A 19,132-nucleotide genomic window follows, 5' to 3' on the forward strand; every position below is an offset into this window, starting at 1 on the left:
TCACTCAAGCAAAGGATGCTTTCACAAACAGCAAATTAGATATTTCCTGAAATCTTGAAGTGGCAAAAATTCATATTTACAGAAGCCTGTAACTATGTGGAAATTTCCTAAGAAAGGTAATTTGAAAAACTATGCTAGGGAGGCATTACCCAGTCTTAAAGTAAGTAAACAGCACATCTGGTAAACTGAAAGTTGACAGCAGAAAACCTATGTATTAAATACATACCTTATACTTATCTTGGCATCACAAATTAATTGACACCTACATTAATTACTATTGTGAACTCTTAAGCTCTTCTGTACCACACCAAATTCCCTTGCACTTCCAATATGTAACCAAACACAACACGTAACCAATTAATTTACCATTCTGACTAAAAACTCAACCTTAACTACGTAACATTCTCTATAAACACATTTACAGATACAATCTGTTATTCTGCATATAGGAAACTATGAAGCAGGAATCCTATTTCTACATGTGATTTGAAATGAAAATAAAAGAGTGACCATCTCTTATGGTTAAATGTAAGAGTGCAAAGGAGATGGCTGTGGAACCAGTGTGAATACGTTTGGGTAATTTGGTGTTAAGAAGGTCCTCAAAGTTTCAAGCATGTGGAGGAAGTCATGCTTCGTATTAACTGACACTTCACTTCAGATTTAAACCTACATCCAAATCACACATCTCATCAAGAGCAAAGCTGTCAGGTGGATGCAACTTTGTAAGGCATTACAGTAGAGACATGAAGTTATTTCTAGGTGGAAGTCTACATGTAATTGTTAGCAAGACTTTTATGGCTGTTCATACTATTTAATGAAAGCCAGATGACAACAGACAGTTTTGGAGGCATCTAGTAACAAAATAAGAACTTGTAAGAGTCCACCTAAACATCTTCCAGATCATTCCTACAAGTAGTATTGTCTTCATTAGGGAAGGAAGATGTTCTCTCCCTCTTCAAGCCTCTTCCAGAAAACAACTAGTTGCAATACATCTTTTTACTGGAAGGATTTACTGCATTGCATTTAATATTACAAATTTAAAAACTGTCAGCTAGAAGTTAATGCATGGTAGAAAAATTTGTTCTTTGGGTATTTTTGATGAGTATTTATTTTCCACAAGCACAAGCTATAGACTGATGTAAACCTTCTGAAGTTAGTTGTCATAACATAAAGGACTTATCCAAGTATAATGTATTTAAATCTGAAGTGCTAGGGGCCATTGCTAGGGGCAAAATTCAGAGTGTACAATAGTTAACAGTAAAAAAAAACCCCAACTTTAATTTGCTTTTGCAAATCTCAAAAAGGGTGAAGAACAGGTCTGAAACTTGCTATACTGGTTTAAAATTGTCTGCAATCCAGCTCACTGACCACCCATAAAGGGAACTATCCCAACCTCTTTCTACCAGCCCTAGCTGTTTATCTTCTTTGCAGCTGGCTCAGGTGGCACTTGTCCAACTCAGCACCGAACAAATTCAGCATACCAAAGGCAGCACTCATCCTACTGCCCCCATCAGTTCTGCTAGGTAAGAGGTGAGTTAGTCCACAGAAAGGTGAGATGTGAGCCAGGATTCAGAGTCAGGAGCATGGAAGGGAGAAGACAACTTCTTCCAACAGTGTGTGCTGTTTCTTTGATTCTAGAAATAATATGGATCTTTATCATTAAGAAGAATGAAGAAGCTAATACACTGTTACCTTCTTGGTCATCTCAATTTCTGTTGGGGGTGGGTGTGAAGGGGGGCAGTTTAGAAGGCACTACAAAGCAACCATCAAAGAATTCAGCTGTCAGTTTAACAAAGAAAAGATTTGCAGTTTCATGGTCTACTGGTATACTTTCAAAATAAAACCTCATTAATTTGTGGACGAAATGTTCTCTCTCCTGTGCAGCTTATGCAATTCACCGGGGAAGACAGGAAAGTACATCCCTGTGACAATATGGCCAAGAGTCTCTGAAATTGCCCCTTTTCTTTCCCTCCCCCTTTACGCAGGACACAGCAACAAAATTTCCAAAGCTGTCAGAGATACTAGTCTATGTTGAAGAATACTGTTGCTCACTGAAGTTTATAGCATAAATTGTACTCCTATTCTGCAGCCAAATCCTGCTTGAAACAACATTCCAGTCTCATCCAAAAATCCTGGCAAGGCTTTCAATTTTTAAGCTGTCATCTCTGATAGTTTTGAGAAGTATCTTTTAAGGGCAAAATGCTCTGATAAAGAACTGCATATGAAGAATAGAAATAGATTAGTTCCCCTTTAAAGTTTGCAGTATTTAGTCAGAAGAGCTTTGACAGAGACTGAGCAATAACCTTAATTGTGGCACATTGCAAGAAACTAAAATTAATGTATATTTTAAAAAGTGAACTAATTACAATTTGTGGGGAGGTCACATTTCTGCTTTTCACATCAAGAGGACAAAGCTGTAAGTCAGTCTAAAATGAGTTTTACGAGTGTATTTTCAGTATAAAGTGATTTTTACGTACATTTGATATGCTCTGGATACAGTAAACTAATCTGAAGACAACTAAAGGTCTGAGCACAAGTCACAAAAATTCTACCAAAATCTGTAGAAAGAAAGGCAGTGTGTCCCAGAAGAACAGTAAAATGAGTCATGGTTTCCTTGGCCCCTTCTTTCCTTTGTCTTCCCTTGACGTAAATAATGTCCTTTTACCTGCTGTGGCAACCTCATAAAAATAAAACCAAGGAACAAGAGTGAATCTTCAGCAGCATAAATCAAATCACCAACCTAGATATCATTAACAAAATCCAAGACCAAATATACTTATTACAGCCATTTTTTTTTTTTTTTTTTTTTTTTTTTAATTTTACATTTCTGGGATCTGTTTTTATAGTTAAGCTTAAAATATAACTTTGTATCCTCATCACTAACATAAATCAAACATCATGGATGTCCTTAAATATTCTAAAAGGCTCTTAGTGGATACTAATTATTTTAGGTAAAGAGTCAGAGAAATGTAGGTCTGGAAGGGATTTCAAAAGATCACCTAAGCCCATCTCTGCACACAGGCAATATGAAATATGCTATAGTCCATCCCTATGAGATGTTTCATAAACCTCTTCTTTCAACTTCTATAATGGAAATTTAACAACTCCCATGGGAAGCACATTTTAGTGTATCACTACCCTTATAGTTGGAAAGTTTCTCTCATCTGTCTTTGCTACAAATATAGGTTTCTGATGACAATATTAAGAGAAATTTCCCAATTATAATGATCATTAAGAACCTCCAAGACTATCTAGAGAAGCCACTACAATTTTCAAAGACATTCTGGTGTTTGATATACATACAATTATTTATAATTTCACCTGATCTCCTGATTCCCTCAGTTATAAAACTGAAATCAGAATTTCTTTACTGAGATTGAGTTTACCTTTAAATTCTTAAATTGACAGGACATACATGTAAAGCCAGTGTTAAATAGTGTTACACAACTATCCCGGATTACATGGTGTATCTTATTAGTAGGTAAAAGCACAGCACAAAAGAAGTATCACATTATTTATAAGAGAAGTGGTCTTGCATTTTAAAATCAAGGATGGATGGAGTCTGTTCTACTCCAGTAGGAAGTCCTGCCTTTGAACACAGCACATAATCTCTATTTAATCTTTAAAAGGACACTAATATTTATATTAAAAGTTCTGTGAAGATTCTATAAGTGAAGTATTTCAGATGCTAACATGAGCAGTGCTGCTTGTTAACAGATTCACCAGGTGACACAGAAACATGGCATGTCTCTAAAGCTAATCTGACAGGATACAAAGAACAAAAGAGCAGGTAAGATGCCACTTCTGCCAAACAGGTATTTTTGGTATTGGCTTTTAACTTCATCTTAATTGACTTTTGTCTGCTGATAGTATCTAAATTCTGTTCATAAACAGAGCATGTCTTATAGTGAAATCAAGATAAGAATGGATTAATTTCAATATCAGATGAAGTACAAAAGCCACAGATGTGATAAACTCTGTGGCAACTATGTTAAAGCTACTGTAAAGGTAAATTGCTCTATTTCAGGGCTTCCTGAAATCAGGGCATTTTGAATCCTGAATATCAATTACTCAGAATGCTAACTTTAGAGTAGTCCAGTTGAGATACAACAAAACTGACATACCATTTCATGGTTTGTTCAGTCATGCACAGAATGGTTAATGTTCTATTCTCTCATGTTTTTAGTTTAAACCAATTCTTACATAATTTCAGACTATATTTCTAAAGTACAAATCTGTCTTTTCAGCATTGTTCTAGCGCAGACTCTATTCACATCATAAAGGCTCGAGGCAGCAAATGTCCTGATTTGTGTATAAAACTGATTTTCTACTATGATAACAAATTTCTTGCTGCCATGGGATTCTTGCAATATTTTCCCCTTCATAATCTTTAAAAAATAAATTTAAAAAATGCATGAAGATTTCAAATAGAATTAAAGTTTCATCTTATAGTCACTATTTCATATTCTACATTATTTCCCCCAATTAAAAAAATCTTTTGTTTTACAAACATTAATTTTATAGACACAATATTGTTTCAGGCTTGCAGTCATGAAAACAATTATACTGCTTGGCTACTGGAAAGACCCCGCCTTCAGCCTTGTTATGCACCTGAGATGTGTGAAACTCTCTCAATTACAAATATATTACAGAAGACCTAGGGCCTGATCCTGCAACTGTTATAAGCATCCTACAACAGCCACTTTTCAGTGATAAGGAAGAACAAATATTGGAGGTGCAAGATTCTGCTGGATCAGGCCTTAAGTGTAAGTGCATTATACCACACATTATACGGCGATATCTCAAAATAAAATACTGTATTTTTATGTGATGCAGAAGTAACACACACAATTTACATATAGTAATAATTTATTCTGAAATGTTCATTTTAGTCTCTGTTGAGACATCACCCATGTCTCATTAATAAAAGAGCAGCCATCTCACCTCAAATACCAGAATATACAACAAGTTACAGCATAGCAAAAAAATTCTACCTACTTTAAGATAAAATCTAATTCAGATAAAATAATTTTGTTCAAGGTTTTACAGTTACACAGTTTTCCTTTTTTTTCTTTTTTTTTGCAGAGCACAAAGAAAGTGTAAATTATTACACCATAACTAACTATGCACATTATGTGACCACAGAAATGTTAATCATTACTCCAGAAAATGAACCATCAGTTCCATTCATGCAGAAAAGCAGGCTGGGAAAACTTGTTCAGCAGAAACCATATTACTGTGAATTTCACAGCCACATGATTAATTACCGGGTTAGATGGATTCACAGATACTAAAACTGAGTATACTTTTTTTTGCATAAATAATACCAATTCTTCCCTGATGTAGTTTAGTCAGTCTGTAATCTAGACATGATTGATAAAGCAATATGACTGTATCACCTCTATCTGCAATGTTCCATGATTTCAATGACAAGCAATATTTAAAGGATTATGGGATGGGATGCTAATTAAATACATGTTAAACATACTGTACAAATATACTTGCGTTAGCAATTTTATTCCAAACTGTCAATCAGGTATTCCTCCAAAATATTACCAGTGAAGACAAAGTATACTATCAAATATGGCTTCCAGAACAAGGACCCTCTAACAAGAATCAAACCTATTTACAACAAATAAAAACAACAAAAAGTCAATCCCCAATTTTTTTAGTTTCATTTGAAACAAAATGTCTAAATAGCTGCTGTATATAATACATCAGTTTTATTTATTTTTTGTTGCACTTAAACAGAAGTTACCAGGTAAGAGCCAGAGTGACGTTTAGGACTCTGACTTCCACTGGAGTCTGGATTTTCAGACTTGGATTCACGTTTCTTCGTGCTGTTATTTACTGGTGTTGGTATTTGTGATGGTCGAGCAGAACTATTGTCCACACTACTCTTCCTGCGGCTTGGATTGTAGTTGAAAGGTGTCACTCTTGCTGCAACAGCACCAATGGGGGAGCTATGTTTGCTCGAGCTACTGGAATTGAATGGTGTACGCTCACTTACAGTACTTTCATTATTTTCTGGTGCAGGAACAGCATTATTCTGCAGAGGCTTTGTTTCAATGCCTTTCTTGTCTGGACTGTCTATCTGAAAGAAAGAGTTCAGACGGTTTTCTAAACCAATGGTACGAACAGGAACACCTCCATTCCCTGGGGTTTGTTTTTCTTGAATCTCTTTAGAATCTTTACCATTCACACCCCCTTTCTCTGAGACACTGTCAATAACTGGGGGAGTATTTCCAGTTGGAGACCTTCCAGATCGAGGATTGTTAATTGGACAGTCCTCTATCCTCACCCACACATCCTCTGTCTTAGAGACAGCTGGTGCCATCTGATAGATGAGAGTTTTGGAATCTGAGACATTCGTGGCACCCGAGGAAGAATGCTGAGGATCATTCATTATTTGAGGAATTTCATTTTCTTTTATTTTTCTCCAAGTGCCTTTTGCTGGTGCTTGGCTTTCTTTGCTTTGCTTGTGTCCAGAAAGAGAACTTCCATGTTGCTTTTCATCTTCACTTTTTGCCTTTTCACTGGATTCTGAAGAAGCTGACAGAATTGAGGAGGAACTTCCAGTTCTTCGCCAAGTGCTTACACGAGGAAGTGATGAGGAATGCTTACTATGCTCACGTTTCCATGTTCCTGATCTATTGATCAGCAATCTAGACGGACTCTCAGAATGAGAACGAGCTATATCATGACGTTTTGCTGGTCTCCCATCATATTCTACAGAAGGGCTCAGATTAGGGGGTAATTTTCGCCAAGCACTAGTCTGGGCAGTTGAATGAGTGGACAGAGACATATCAGGAAGAGAGGGACTTAAAACTGGGGTCTGTAGCTGGGACCGTGTGGGAGAATCTGGTCTGGGAGGGGAGAGAGATTCAAATGAAGCTGACTCTTCTAATTTCCGTCTTAGAGTTGGGCTTGGAGCTTCTTTAATAAAAGTTGACTGGCGAACGAGAACAGGTCTCTCGGATCTGTCAGATTCACTTCCGCTAGATTTTGTGGATGACATTCTGGATAGTTCAGTCTTTTTGTTTGATCCACCACTGCTGAGAGCTTGGTTTAACCCTTTTGAAGCAGACTCACTTCGTGGAATGCTACTGGTACTCTTAGGTAAGGCAGTTTGCTTTGTAAGGTTTTGCTGGCTCATCTGCCTGCCTGGTGATGTATATGACATTCTACCTGAACTGGAAGATTTAGTTGAAGCTGTGCTAGGAGATGATGTCCTTGGCAACTGAGATAATTTGTTGGGAGGACTTATACCATTTCTTCCTGGGGAAATTGAGTTTCGTCCAGGAGATTGCAGAGGCCTACTTAATGGCTGCTGTTGAGGTCTAGAAGGAGTGGAGTCTCTAGATCCTGATCTAGAAGGTCCTTTACTTGATCCACTCTGGTTCAACCCTGATGGTTGCCTAGTTACAGGAGCTGGCTCAGGTTTCACTGATGACTTGACTCCTCTGGGAGAACTAGTCAAACTTTGGCCTTCACTGGGACTCTTGGAGTTTGTATTTTTGAGTGGGGGACCTTTTTTGGAAACAGGACTAGTACTTGAAGAACTATTTCGAACTCCTGGAATATGGATCATTGTCCTGCCACGTGAAATTGAAGGCACACTTGTCTGTTGTGGTTGCTTCAACTGGCTCGAAACTTCAGAATTAGAGCGAGCTTTCCCTGTAATTATACTCTTATACACTTTCTTCCCTCCTTTGATTCCCCTACTTTCAGATTCTACTTTTTTAGACTCCAGTGTACTCTTCTCTCCTGGCTTAAGAATTCTTGGACCTTTATTACTAGTGAAAGGTTTTTCTTCTTGGTCTGGGGTAAGATGAAACGGTGACCCTAGAGAAATACCAGATTTTAATGAAAGGATAGAATCAGAGTCTGATGAAGCTTGTCTGGACAGTGATGCAGCAGCTGCAGCTTGATGCAAGCTACTAACTATAGAATTTGCACCTTCTTGTATAGCTTTCCAGTCAAAGTTCTCTGAATCAGGTGAGAAACCGTGTTCTGAATCCGGCCTCTGTATCTCTCTCAAATCCAGTGTTAAATCTTCTGCCAATATACCACCTGTACTTCTGGAATTATTTTTTTCACTTTCACTCTTTATTCTTGAGGGTTTTTTCTTTTTAGGCATAGCAGAACTAATGCATTCCTGCAAAAGATCATCTTCTGAGTCAATACTAAGAGAACTCAGAGAGCTGTTTCTAGAAAAACATACAGGAGTATCTTCAACATGAAATGATTTAGGTGCATAACCAGAATTCTGTGGTCTGTTTGATTCCATCTGTGAATCAGGAGCCTCACTATGTTTTGCAGGTTCCCCTTCTTTGTTGTTATTGTTTTCTTGATCAATATCACTGAGAGAACTAAGAGATGAATTGCAAGAAAAACAAACAGGTGTGTTTTCGATAGCAAAATTCTGCATTTTCTCATCTGTAGCTGCTCCTCTGTCTGGATTGTCTTTAGTTGACTGAGAGAAAGTTTTAGGCTGGCTTCTCCCTGTTGGGTGTTTCTGACAAACTTGTGTCCTGTTACTTGGTTGCTGATTTGAAGACTGTTCTGGATTAGTGCAGTCTTTAGCTTCTATTTCTTTTGCTTCTTTTCCTTTTCTTAATTCTGCCTTCTCCCTTGAAAGGTCAACATCATCATCATCAAAATCTAAAGAACTTAGAGAATCATTCCGTGAAAAACAGTAAGGAGTTCCCTCAATAGGTGTGTAATGATGAGGGGAATCAAATGCAAAGCTTCCTCTCACACGCTCTTCATTATTTGGCAATTTGTCATTAAAATCTCTTGAATTATTTTTAAGATTCTGTTTCTTCGCATCTCTGTTCTCTGGATAGCTTCTTTCATTATTAATATTGCTTTTAGGCTCTGTGTTTTTTCTTATACGTGCTCTGTATTCGTTGTTTTGGGGAACAGGCTTTACTGGTGATGTTGGCTTCTTTTTCTCACCTTCTGGTTGGTTTTTATTACTTAGAGATGAAGATGCTTGTTGAATTTGATCCATTATCTTCTTCACTCTGAAAGGTTTGTGACTTTTTCCTTTTGGCATAGCTGAGTTAATGCACTCAGCCAGAATATCACCCTCTTCTGTTTTGTCATCATCCAGACCTGGGGGAGTCACAGCTGAACTTTTCGCTCTCTGAGAGTCATCGGTACTTCTACCTTCTGTAGGAATGGTGTCTCGTTTTTCAAATTCCCCTGACTCTGCTCCTGTACCCACAGTGTCTACATTGGCCAACTCACTCGGGGGTGATTCTATTGTGAGATCACTCAGAGATGTAGCTGTTGAAAAATTTATTGGTGTACCCTCAACACAATATACCCGTGGCATATCATCTCCTGGTGTAAAACTCACATGCTTTTGCGACTGCAATCTGCTTTGTGAAGGCAAAAGTTTGTAAACTGGCAATTGGCTGGGCTTTCTGGCTACAGGAGGAGGTATTTTTGGAGCAGATGCTTGAGAAGGCTTTTTGGCCTTACGTGAAGACTTTGTTGGCATTGCAGAAATAATACATGCTTCCAGTATTTCAATATCATCATCATCATCAGAATCATCCAGAATATCTTTTTCTGCTTCAGTAGGCTTCTCTGCTTTCTTATCTTGGTTATCTTTTGTATCATCTGACTGTTCAGGTTCTGCTTCACTTCCATGTTCATTTTCATGAACCGGAGGCATTATTCTTAACTCTACATCTTTCTGTATATATGGCTCATCGAGACTCAAAGCACTCAGACTAGAAGAGCAAGAAAACCCGTCTGGTGTGCTTTCTGTGGCAAAATGTAATAGTGTATCAGCATCTGGCAGTACCTGAACTCTTTGAACAGCTGCATTTACAGCTGCCTGTCTAGGACCAGGCTCTCTCTTTTCTGCGCTAGGTATTTTAGCTTTAGCTACATCTCTTTTTACTTGAACTCCTTGAGCAGGAGGTGGTGTTTTACTTCTGCTTGGAGGCATTGTCTGTCCAGGACTGTCTGGAAGGTCACTGGGACTTATAATACCACTTACCATCCCACTGCAAGGCTCACTTTGAACTGAACTAGCAATTGAACGGCTTTCAAAACTATCCAGAGAACTTACAGAAGTACATCTGCTGAACATGAGTGGTGTTTCTTGCACGTAATGTTCTGGTGGGCTTTTAGGAGTCTGTGCACCACTCTTTGAGGGAGATTTGGCACCTGAAGAAAATTCAACAGCTTTATGTCTAGAGGAATCAGAAGGCGACAAACTAGAAGTCTGAAGTCTACTAGATTTTGTTCTGATATGTTGTGATGTTGATGTGATTTCACTTACTGCACCTTCTGTAGATAGAGCTCCACTGTTTTCCTTTAGTTCTGCTATCTGTAGTGTGTTATTACCATCCGTCACACGTGTGGATTGATCACGTCCTAGTTCATCTTCAGCTGATGACAAAGACGACAAAGAGCTACACCTTGAAAAACATATGGGGGTATCTTCTACACAGTAAGTTTGTATAGTTTCCTGATTAATAGAAGGAGTTTTACAGGAGGCAGTCTTTTGTGCATGACCACCTCTGCTCTGTGCAGAATTTGGGTGAAGCTGATTCTGTCTCTTCGAAGCAGCTGAGGGGGCTGATGTGCTCCCACTGCTCGAGGAAATATGGTCAGTTTTAGTGCTTTGCACTGAAGAAGTCTTTGGAAAAGTAAAAGGTGGCTTCTGAGAAGAAGGAGGAACTTCTGTAGAGTATTTTAAACTATAATCAATAGGCTGATCAACATGATGTTCCTCTTCATTGTACTTTATGCTATAATTAGTTGGTCTGTCTTCTTCTTCATGTTGTTCCTCCTCAGAATAACGTTCACTATAGTTGGTTGGCTTATCATCATCATAATCATCAACGTGGCACAAGGACTGGTTTACTTTCTGATTCATTGCAAGAGTTGAGCCTACTCTGTTCTGATCCGAACCATTGGATCCTCTTGGTCTAAAGGAAGAAACGCACTCTTGCTGTCCAAAAGGTGACTGGTATTTCATATGTTTATCATCTCCACTTTCAGTGTACACGGGGTAGGTTGCATTTTGGCTCCTTGACTGCCTTTGTTCATTTTGTTTCATTTCATCATCTATTATATGCTTAGGCCTTGCCCATCTTTCACTCTGAGAGGGACTCTGCCTTCCTGAATTTAACTGTTCATCTGAGTATTTAAGACTATAATTAATAGGAGTGTCTAGCTCTCCATCATTGTCATCCATATGATTTGCACTATGAATCTTATGTGCCAAGTCAGCTGGATATTGACCGTAACTACAAAATTTACTTTCATCATCTTCCGAGTAAGATTCAATGGAAGGTTTCATTTGGCCTCTTTTACCATAGCCATCACTGCTGCTGACGCTATTTAAACTGTCATTTGAAGCTCTCTTGTATTCCATTTTTGTATAAGGCACAGGACATGTCCTGTTTGAATTCTCAGATTTAGGAAAGTATGTGTTTGAGTGAGTATGGACAGTGGCTGATCTCCTTGGAGCATTTCTGTCTTCTGTCAAACAGTGCATTTCAGAAGTGGAAGCAGAACTTCTGTCTTCCTGTGGAATATGCATGCTTGTTACTTCTTCCATAACTTTGGCAATCTGAGCTGCAGCAGTAGAAATCTGCATTCCTATTCTCTTAGAGGAGTTCCCAATATTCTCTGCAGCTGGATGATAGGTATTTAAACCTACTGCTCGATCCCTATCAAGACTTCTGTCTTTCTCAGATCGAGAATTTTCTATGTTTCCTCTACTGGAAGAGGAGGAGGCAGGCAATACTGTAGTATTTAAATACGGTGAAAGTACCGTCATATTACCAGCATTAAAACTCTCTGATCTGCATATACCATCATCATGCCGACTGGAGTCCAAGACATACTCACTGTATATATTTTGTTTATGTCTCTGCTTATTACGGTGAGATGCTTTTGGGCTTAAATTATCAATGTTGTCAAAAGTCTCTGATAAATGCTGAGCATCTAATTCTGCTTCCAGTGCCTTTTGTTTTCTGACATGAAGAGACGGTAAGCTTGATCCTGGAGACATAATGTTGGCATCCTTATATTTTGCTGGCCTGTTTGCCATGAGGTTTCTTAGAGCTGCAGCACTACCCATAGCTATCATTTTATGTTTTGAGTGAATGAGATTTTTCAGCATGCTGACTGCTCCCATGTCCCACAGTGCCTCCTGATCCTTTGCATTTCGTGCAGAAAGATTCCACAGGGTCCCACATGCATTACTGACTATTGTCAAACTGTGTGACTTCAAGTGTTGTAACAAGGTTTGCAAGCAGCTGTTCTCTCGCAAGATTTGCCTGGTGTTGAGTAATTGAAAACAAACATCACTTAAGTGGCATTTCAAAAGGATGAGAGACAAAGCAAAACAAAAACCAATTATGCTAGAGGCAAGTTTTGCCTTTAGAAAGGATAATCATGAATTCTCCAGTGCAGATTAATCTCATATTTCCCTAGCTTTCATCTGAATGATAATAAAATCCTCCTACAAGTATGAATAGTCAGCTTTTAGTACAGTTCATCATTAATAAGCAGCAGGTATTAATCTATTTGCAAACTCCTGTTATGTAAGTGAAATACTTGTCTTATCAAAAGCATTAAAAATTAACTGTACTTAATTACTGTACTTAATACATGCACTCATATTAAGACTCGGTCATAGAAAGTATCTACTAAATATACATATGGAATTGCTAACAATTTTCAGACGTCTACCCACCTGTGATCCTCGTTAGTAGCAATTAAACTAGAAACATTTCTTAATATTCCTCCTCCACTTTCAATGATGGCTAAAGTGTTTGTTTGGCTCCGGTATGTCAGTGTGCCAACTAGAAATGCAAGAGCACCATCAACAGCACATATATCAGCTTTGTTCTCAGTACAGTGTGCTGACAAATTCCATAAGGCACTCAGAACACTTTTTAGGGTGGATTCCTAGGAAAACAACAAAATGGCAGAATTTGAGAGGTGTTCCACTATTGATCACAAGTTCTCAGAAATACCTAAGTTAGCTTCAAGGAGTTATGTATGTTCCAGATTCTGCTTTTTGGGCTGGTAAGCTAGATGCAGGCAGCAGTGCACACATAATTACTTCTGTTTGCTTCTCTCCTTCCTTCAGCTATGGATTTGGTATTGCTTGCCCCAATATTTTCAGAAATATGTGCCACAATACTTGTTAGCTGCCATAATGGTAAAAATGGTTTTAAGACTAGCTGGTAGGAGACTCTGGGATGAAATATAATCCTGTCTGGATACCAAAAATATATCTAGAAAATGACAGAAGTGTTAGTTAATCTACTCGCTAACTCAAAGTAGGTTTTATTAAATTGCAAAATTATAAAGAAGGCTATTTCAACAGCACAGCTCATGAAACTGAAGAGCAAAAACTGTCAATCCTTATAAATTACAGAAATACTAGTAGTTTTGAGATGTCATTGCTACATTGTGGTCTGCTGCTATGCAGCTCTCTTCAGAACCACCCCAAGTATTCAACCAACTGCTTTTATAAAAAAGGACAACAAATATTTGGGTTTTGTGTAAAATAAATGCAATCTCTTCAAAATTTATCTCAATCATTTATACAGGATACCTTCTTAACTTCTAAAGCACATTCCATCAATGCTTTCACACTTCCAACTTCTCTTAGAGTCTTTTTACTGTTTACATCTGCTCGCCAGGACAAGTTCCTCAAAACACTTGCAATGACCTGAAAAACATGAAAGAAAAATAATGTATCCTACTATAGCTACTTCTTTAGCAGGTTATCAGACGTTCCTCCTGGATTTTGGGAAAGCTATGGACTAATTAACAGTGATCATGTTCAGCTACTAAACTAAAACTTGCTAAAATCTGCTTTCTGTTGTATTGCCTACTAGACTGTTCTAACATTTCAGTATGAAGTTTGATCGAAGGTACTGGCTTTTGTGTGTGGCTACCTAAAACAAAGATTTGAAATCAGGTTCCCTGCTTTCCACACTGGTTAAAAAAATTGGTCCAAAAATTTAGATTTGTGCTCTATTCCGATGTCTGCTCTAGTTTTACATAATCTCAGGAGAGATTTATATCATCTTTTTCATAGCTTTTCTGCTTGTAAAATGGAACAGTAACACTTGTCTGTCTCTCGGATGGTATGATTACTTTGATTAATATTTATAAAACTCTTTAAAGTTTTTTAAAAACAGCCTTCCAGCTTATGTCCTTGTTCTTGCCAGTGGATAGACTGAGATAGACTGTCACTATCATGGACGGTAATTACATATTGAACTCCATCCATTTATGGGCTGCAGTAAGCATGTGTATCCCTCATGAAATATATTTGACAGAAAACTTTTACCTATGGATGTTCTCATTGTCACAGGAGTGCATAAGCTTGTTAAGATTATGCCGTGAACGCTCCCCTGCTCACACCCAGAAGGGAGCCCAGGGAGGCAGTGGCAGATGGAGGTGCCCAGTAACACCCTGCCCTGGCTGCTTCCAGGCCCACCAAAGGAGCCACCAGCCCATCAGAGGCCCACGGCCCACCTCAGCACGCCCAGAGGAGCGCAGGGGGCCAAAGGCAGGCGGGGACCCAACCTAAGGGCTCAGAGGAGGGGGCAGCCTGTGCTCTGAGGCACGTCAGTCCGCAAGTCCCGGCCGAGGGATGTGGGACAATTTATGGGATCCAGGGGAAGAGCATTAGCGCCTTCTGGGACTGTAGAAGACTTATTAGGGGATCAGAGGACCCAAAAGTTCCAAAGGCAGGAAAAAGGACGAATCGAGGTGATTCGGGGAGGTACAAGCATGGGAATGCACAGGGGTAAGGGGACAGAAAGACACAGTTGCATCTAAACAGGCAGCTGGCTGATATGCTTGTACTGCCATGTCCTTTGTCTGATGGCCACAGTCAGTCCCATATTCTTATTAAATCCCACATCTAACTTTTCCTGACTGAGGGACTTCCTGCTCTGTCTGCATGTATATGGGGGTGCTCTACATGCCCGTGGCTGGATACATATCACAGGTCAGAGGGCCCATGTGCCATGACTTCCTTTTCAAGAATATTAAATATACTTAATATCCGCCCTAATTCCAAATCAGAGACTTTTCCCAATAACCTCTATTGTAAATCTAATGATTTTCTCAGTCATAACTAGCTAGCTCCTCCTCTAGTGGAGAAAATATTTTTTGAACAGTGTTTTAAGCAATAAAGTCAATTTTACTTAAAATTTTCCTTTATCTGCTGATTCATTCAAACTGCAATGAAAACAGGGTTCTTCTTTCCAAAAGCTTTTCCAGTATATATTAATTAAAATGGATTGTAATTTAATATTTAGTAATGTTAAACAAGTTCCATACAAATGGAGATCAGTTCTGTGCTTTCAACTCTCAGGGTCACCCTAAGCACTTTCTAAAGGCTTTATTTCCAGGCTGCTTTCTTTACACAGTGGGAGCCATTGGAAGAGACACTCGGGTGTCACACGGAACACTTTGCTCATACTTAGAAAGCTTAGAGGTACTGGTGTCAGGAGTAGTTACATGTGACTTGCCAAGTCAAATGCAGATTCTCTGAAATACGGCTTCCTCTACTATTATTCCCCTATTATTTACTCACTGCAAGTGTAGGAGAAGCCACAACATTGTATTAACCCTCCAGGTAATCCCAGTCCATTTGCACCATCACTAGTTAACTAAATTAGAGAATCTCAGATAGCTCAATCTTATCTTTAAAACTGGACTTCTACTAACTGATCAGGGTCATAAATGTGAGTTTTATATATATATAATATATATATATATATAGACTATATATATATATAAAAAATATATATAGCCTATGTGTTACATGTGCTTTGGTAACAAAACAGTATGACCCACCAATAAGCATTTTTACAAGAAGTAAGTTGTATTTCTTAATTTGGGGAATGAGTACAGCTACAGGCTTTGCATTAAAGTTAAGGCACACAAGACAATGTAAGAACAAGAATTACTAAAAAAAAAGAAAAAAAAAAGTCATGTTGGGATGAATGAAGCACATTTCAAAGAGAAAGCCTATTAAAAAAAGAGAAGGTTGTCTGTGGACAGCACACTAGAGACTTCATTAAGACGGCAGAATTTAAGTATAAAAATAAAAGGCCAAATGGGTAGAAGGAAGGTAAATATTAGGAAAGGAGAGCAGAAATACAGTATTTTAATACAATGCACTGCAATTCACAGGACACAAAGCGATGGTCCAAGCTAAAGAAATATTTCATCTCAAAAGGACATTACCTGCTGTAAGTCTTCACTTTCAGATTTCAGTTGGGCTACAAGAGCTCTCATGCAGCCCTTCATAGAACATAATGTAGCCTGTTAGGAATCAGAAGAAAAAAGAAGGTGACTAGTGTGAAATGACAGGTTAGGTGGCTTGCTTCTGCACAATGTTTTGATATTTTAAGCTAATCATACCTGAAGTTCAATAAAAGCTTAGTAAAATATGTTGCCAAAAATATGTGGTTTACAACTACTAAAAAGTTAAGCTATCAGTTTCTAATCTGGACAATAGATAAGTGGTAAAATTGTGTTAAATTTTATATTTTTTACAGCAGGTCTAGTACTTGATCTGGAATTTCACTACTTTAGAAGCCTTCCTTAGTATGTGCCAGATTAAAATCACCTGTGAGATGGTAGTGTGTTGTTACCTACTGTCTATTGTCTCACAATCGTACTTTTTTTTTCTTTCAAATAAACATGGTATGAAATATAATATATATATATTTAAAACTGACACAACTATAGCAACATTCCTGACATTTGAAGAACAACTTTTGAGAATACAATAGCAATTGAAAAACTATATGGTTGATGTTGGAAATTTTTTGTGACAAAGCAGAATTAAAAGTTCTGAAAAACCAAACTATGTGTTAGATCTGTACTACAGCTGGACAGCATGTATATTTACATCCCTGAGTAGTTTAGTTTATGCTATAAACCTAAAACCTGCAGCTCTGTAGCAGTTACTGATTGGATGATGTAAAGAGACAATTATTTTGTGAAGCAATTCATTTGCAGCAAGGATTTATGCTTTACTCTTGTCTAAGACTTGGAACAAGAACTGAGTTATATGAAGCCTGTAATTTCCATCCACTCCTGAAATGTCTTCCTCTACAGTAGAAAGATAAAAGTCTTCTCAGTATGAAGTTATTTTAAGATGCATAGCTTGGCAAACTCTGGGGCAAGAAATTACTGATACTTTCTATCTTCTGAAAGCAAGGTCCTTGTCAGAAATTAGGGAACCTATTTTCTCTTATAATAACTTGAAGTGGTGCCCATTATGATCCAGATGTGGTCCAAATATTTAAAAGCAAGCTCCAGCCTGAAGAGGTTTGCAAAATTTCATCAGACACTAATAGTATCATTAAATAACCAAAAGCTTTACAAAATTTGACTCAATTAGCAGTTTTATTTCAACATCCTCAGGAAAATCAGACACTATCTGTAATCACTGGTCCTTAATCATTATGTGCTACACTAATCTAATGCTCATTAAAAAAATTACCCTATAAATAAAATCCTTACTTTCAGTGACAATTTAAAAGTGATTTAACTTAATGTGAGAGTTGATGCTTCACTTGCATGATACAACATTCACTTTGTGGTGCTCTCTACCAGGAGCAGGATGGAGTGACAGAGGTGTTTTGAATCTAGGATATTCCTGTCTGAACCTAGGATGGGATATTGAGCTAAAACTCAATATCCTATCCTGGAGATCTTTATCACCTCTCTTGGGAACTGCAGTTCAAACATAGCTGTGAACTGAAAATACTGTATGTTTAAAATTCTACTCTTACCTTGTTTGCCACATCTCCAAAAGTCAAGTTTGTCAGAGCCATTCCAGCATATCTCCTTAAGGTAACACTATAGTGATCATTTGTAAGTCCATACATTTCACAATCCACTTGCAACAGTTCTGCAATGGCCTGCAAACCTCCTTTAAAAAACAAACAAATGAGAAAATAAGTAATATCCATACTCTAATATCACAAGTACAGTACATATATATCAAGGAGCAAACTGCATTTGTATGTACAGCACAAATCTCAAATATCTGAAAACCAGAAGGCTCAGAAAGGTAAATAAATTGTTAAATACTGACTCTGGATCTTGAATCCTGGGCCTAGTAGCAGCTGAAAGGTATGACAGAATGACATTGAGGTTTCAGGGAAAAATTGGAACAGGAGGAATTATGAGGAAGTAAGAAGCACACTCATCTTTTAATTCCAACCAGTCAAAATCACGTTTGACCAATGAACTCACAACAGTCACATAAAAGGCTATTTAGTAAATCTGAAAATTACTGGTGTTATTTTCTGAGAAGAATGTATAGAATATTTTCATTGATGATGAGAAAGTGGCAAATTAAGAAAAATTGCACGCACAGAGTTTACTGAGCATGGACTAAAAAAATCAGGCTGTTAAACAGGAACCAACTCAGGACACAAAAAAAGCTATGAAAACACCAACAAAGAACCTTCCACACTGCAAAGTAGTTTTCATTGTAAGTCCAGTACTTCCAAAATTGTAAATATCTTCCTAATAATAATTCTCTTCCGAAATACACAATTCATGCCAGAAAGAGAGTAACTGACATCATAATCTATCCAGTGGGAAATGGTCTGGTTAATTTAAACTGCATTCATCACTTAGAGAGCAACATCTAACACAAATGAACTGATGATCTATTTAAACTAGTAGTAAAAAAAGCCATATATCCAGTGAGGTACACAAGGAGTGTCAGCGTTTCCAGTCAGCTTCTCAAGGAAGTCAGAGAAATACATTTGGTCTTACCAAGCTCATTCATCGCATGCCTGTGTTCTTCATCAAATGAAAGTTTCATCAGAACACACACTGCAGGACAGATCTGATGATCCACTGGAGCAGGCACTGATCCAGAAACAGGTAGTAATTAGTATTTCCTAGGTGGTTTTGTCTAGATTATAAACTCTCCAAAGCGAATCTAATCTTAAATCAATTGCAGTTTTGTTCAGCATTTGTATCTTCCCAGTAATCCACAAACAATTAGTTAAGAATGTTACTAACAAATGTGTGTACTAGAAATATATTTGATGCTGGAAAAGAAACAAGGGAGAAACCTGACTGTATG

General features: G+C 37.9%; 1 protein-coding gene across 5 annotated transcripts in view; it reads right to left on the reverse strand.

The window, feature by feature from the left end:
• Nucleotides 1–4,851: 4,851 nt before the first annotated feature.
• APC (APC regulator of WNT signaling pathway) overlaps nucleotides 4,852–19,132 on the reverse strand; it is a 97,363-nt gene continuing 83,082 nt past the window's right edge. For all 5 annotated transcript variants that reach the window (XM_042787719.1, XM_042787718.1, XM_032984083.2 and 2 more), the window contains 6 exons: nucleotides 18,817–18,912; nucleotides 17,820–17,959; nucleotides 16,261–16,338; nucleotides 13,604–13,720; nucleotides 12,734–12,948; nucleotides 4,852–12,314 (listed from right to left, as the gene is read on the reverse strand). In XM_042787719.1, the coding sequence (XP_042643653.1) occupies nucleotides 5,744–12,314; nucleotides 12,734–12,948; nucleotides 13,604–13,720; nucleotides 16,261–16,338; nucleotides 17,820–17,959; nucleotides 18,817–18,912 (7,217 nt within the window). In that variant the 3' untranslated portion in view covers nucleotides 4,852–5,743. The remainder of the gene's footprint in view (nucleotides 12,315–12,733; nucleotides 12,949–13,603; nucleotides 13,721–16,260; nucleotides 16,339–17,819; nucleotides 17,960–18,816; nucleotides 18,913–19,132) is intronic.

This window comes from Tyto alba, unplaced genomic scaffold (genome assembly GCF_018691265.1).
Source record: "Tyto alba isolate M040663 unplaced genomic scaffold, T.alba_DEE_v4.0 Super-Scaffold_13, whole genome shotgun sequence".
NCBI lineage: Eukaryota > Metazoa > Chordata > Aves > Strigiformes > Tytonidae > Tyto > Tyto alba.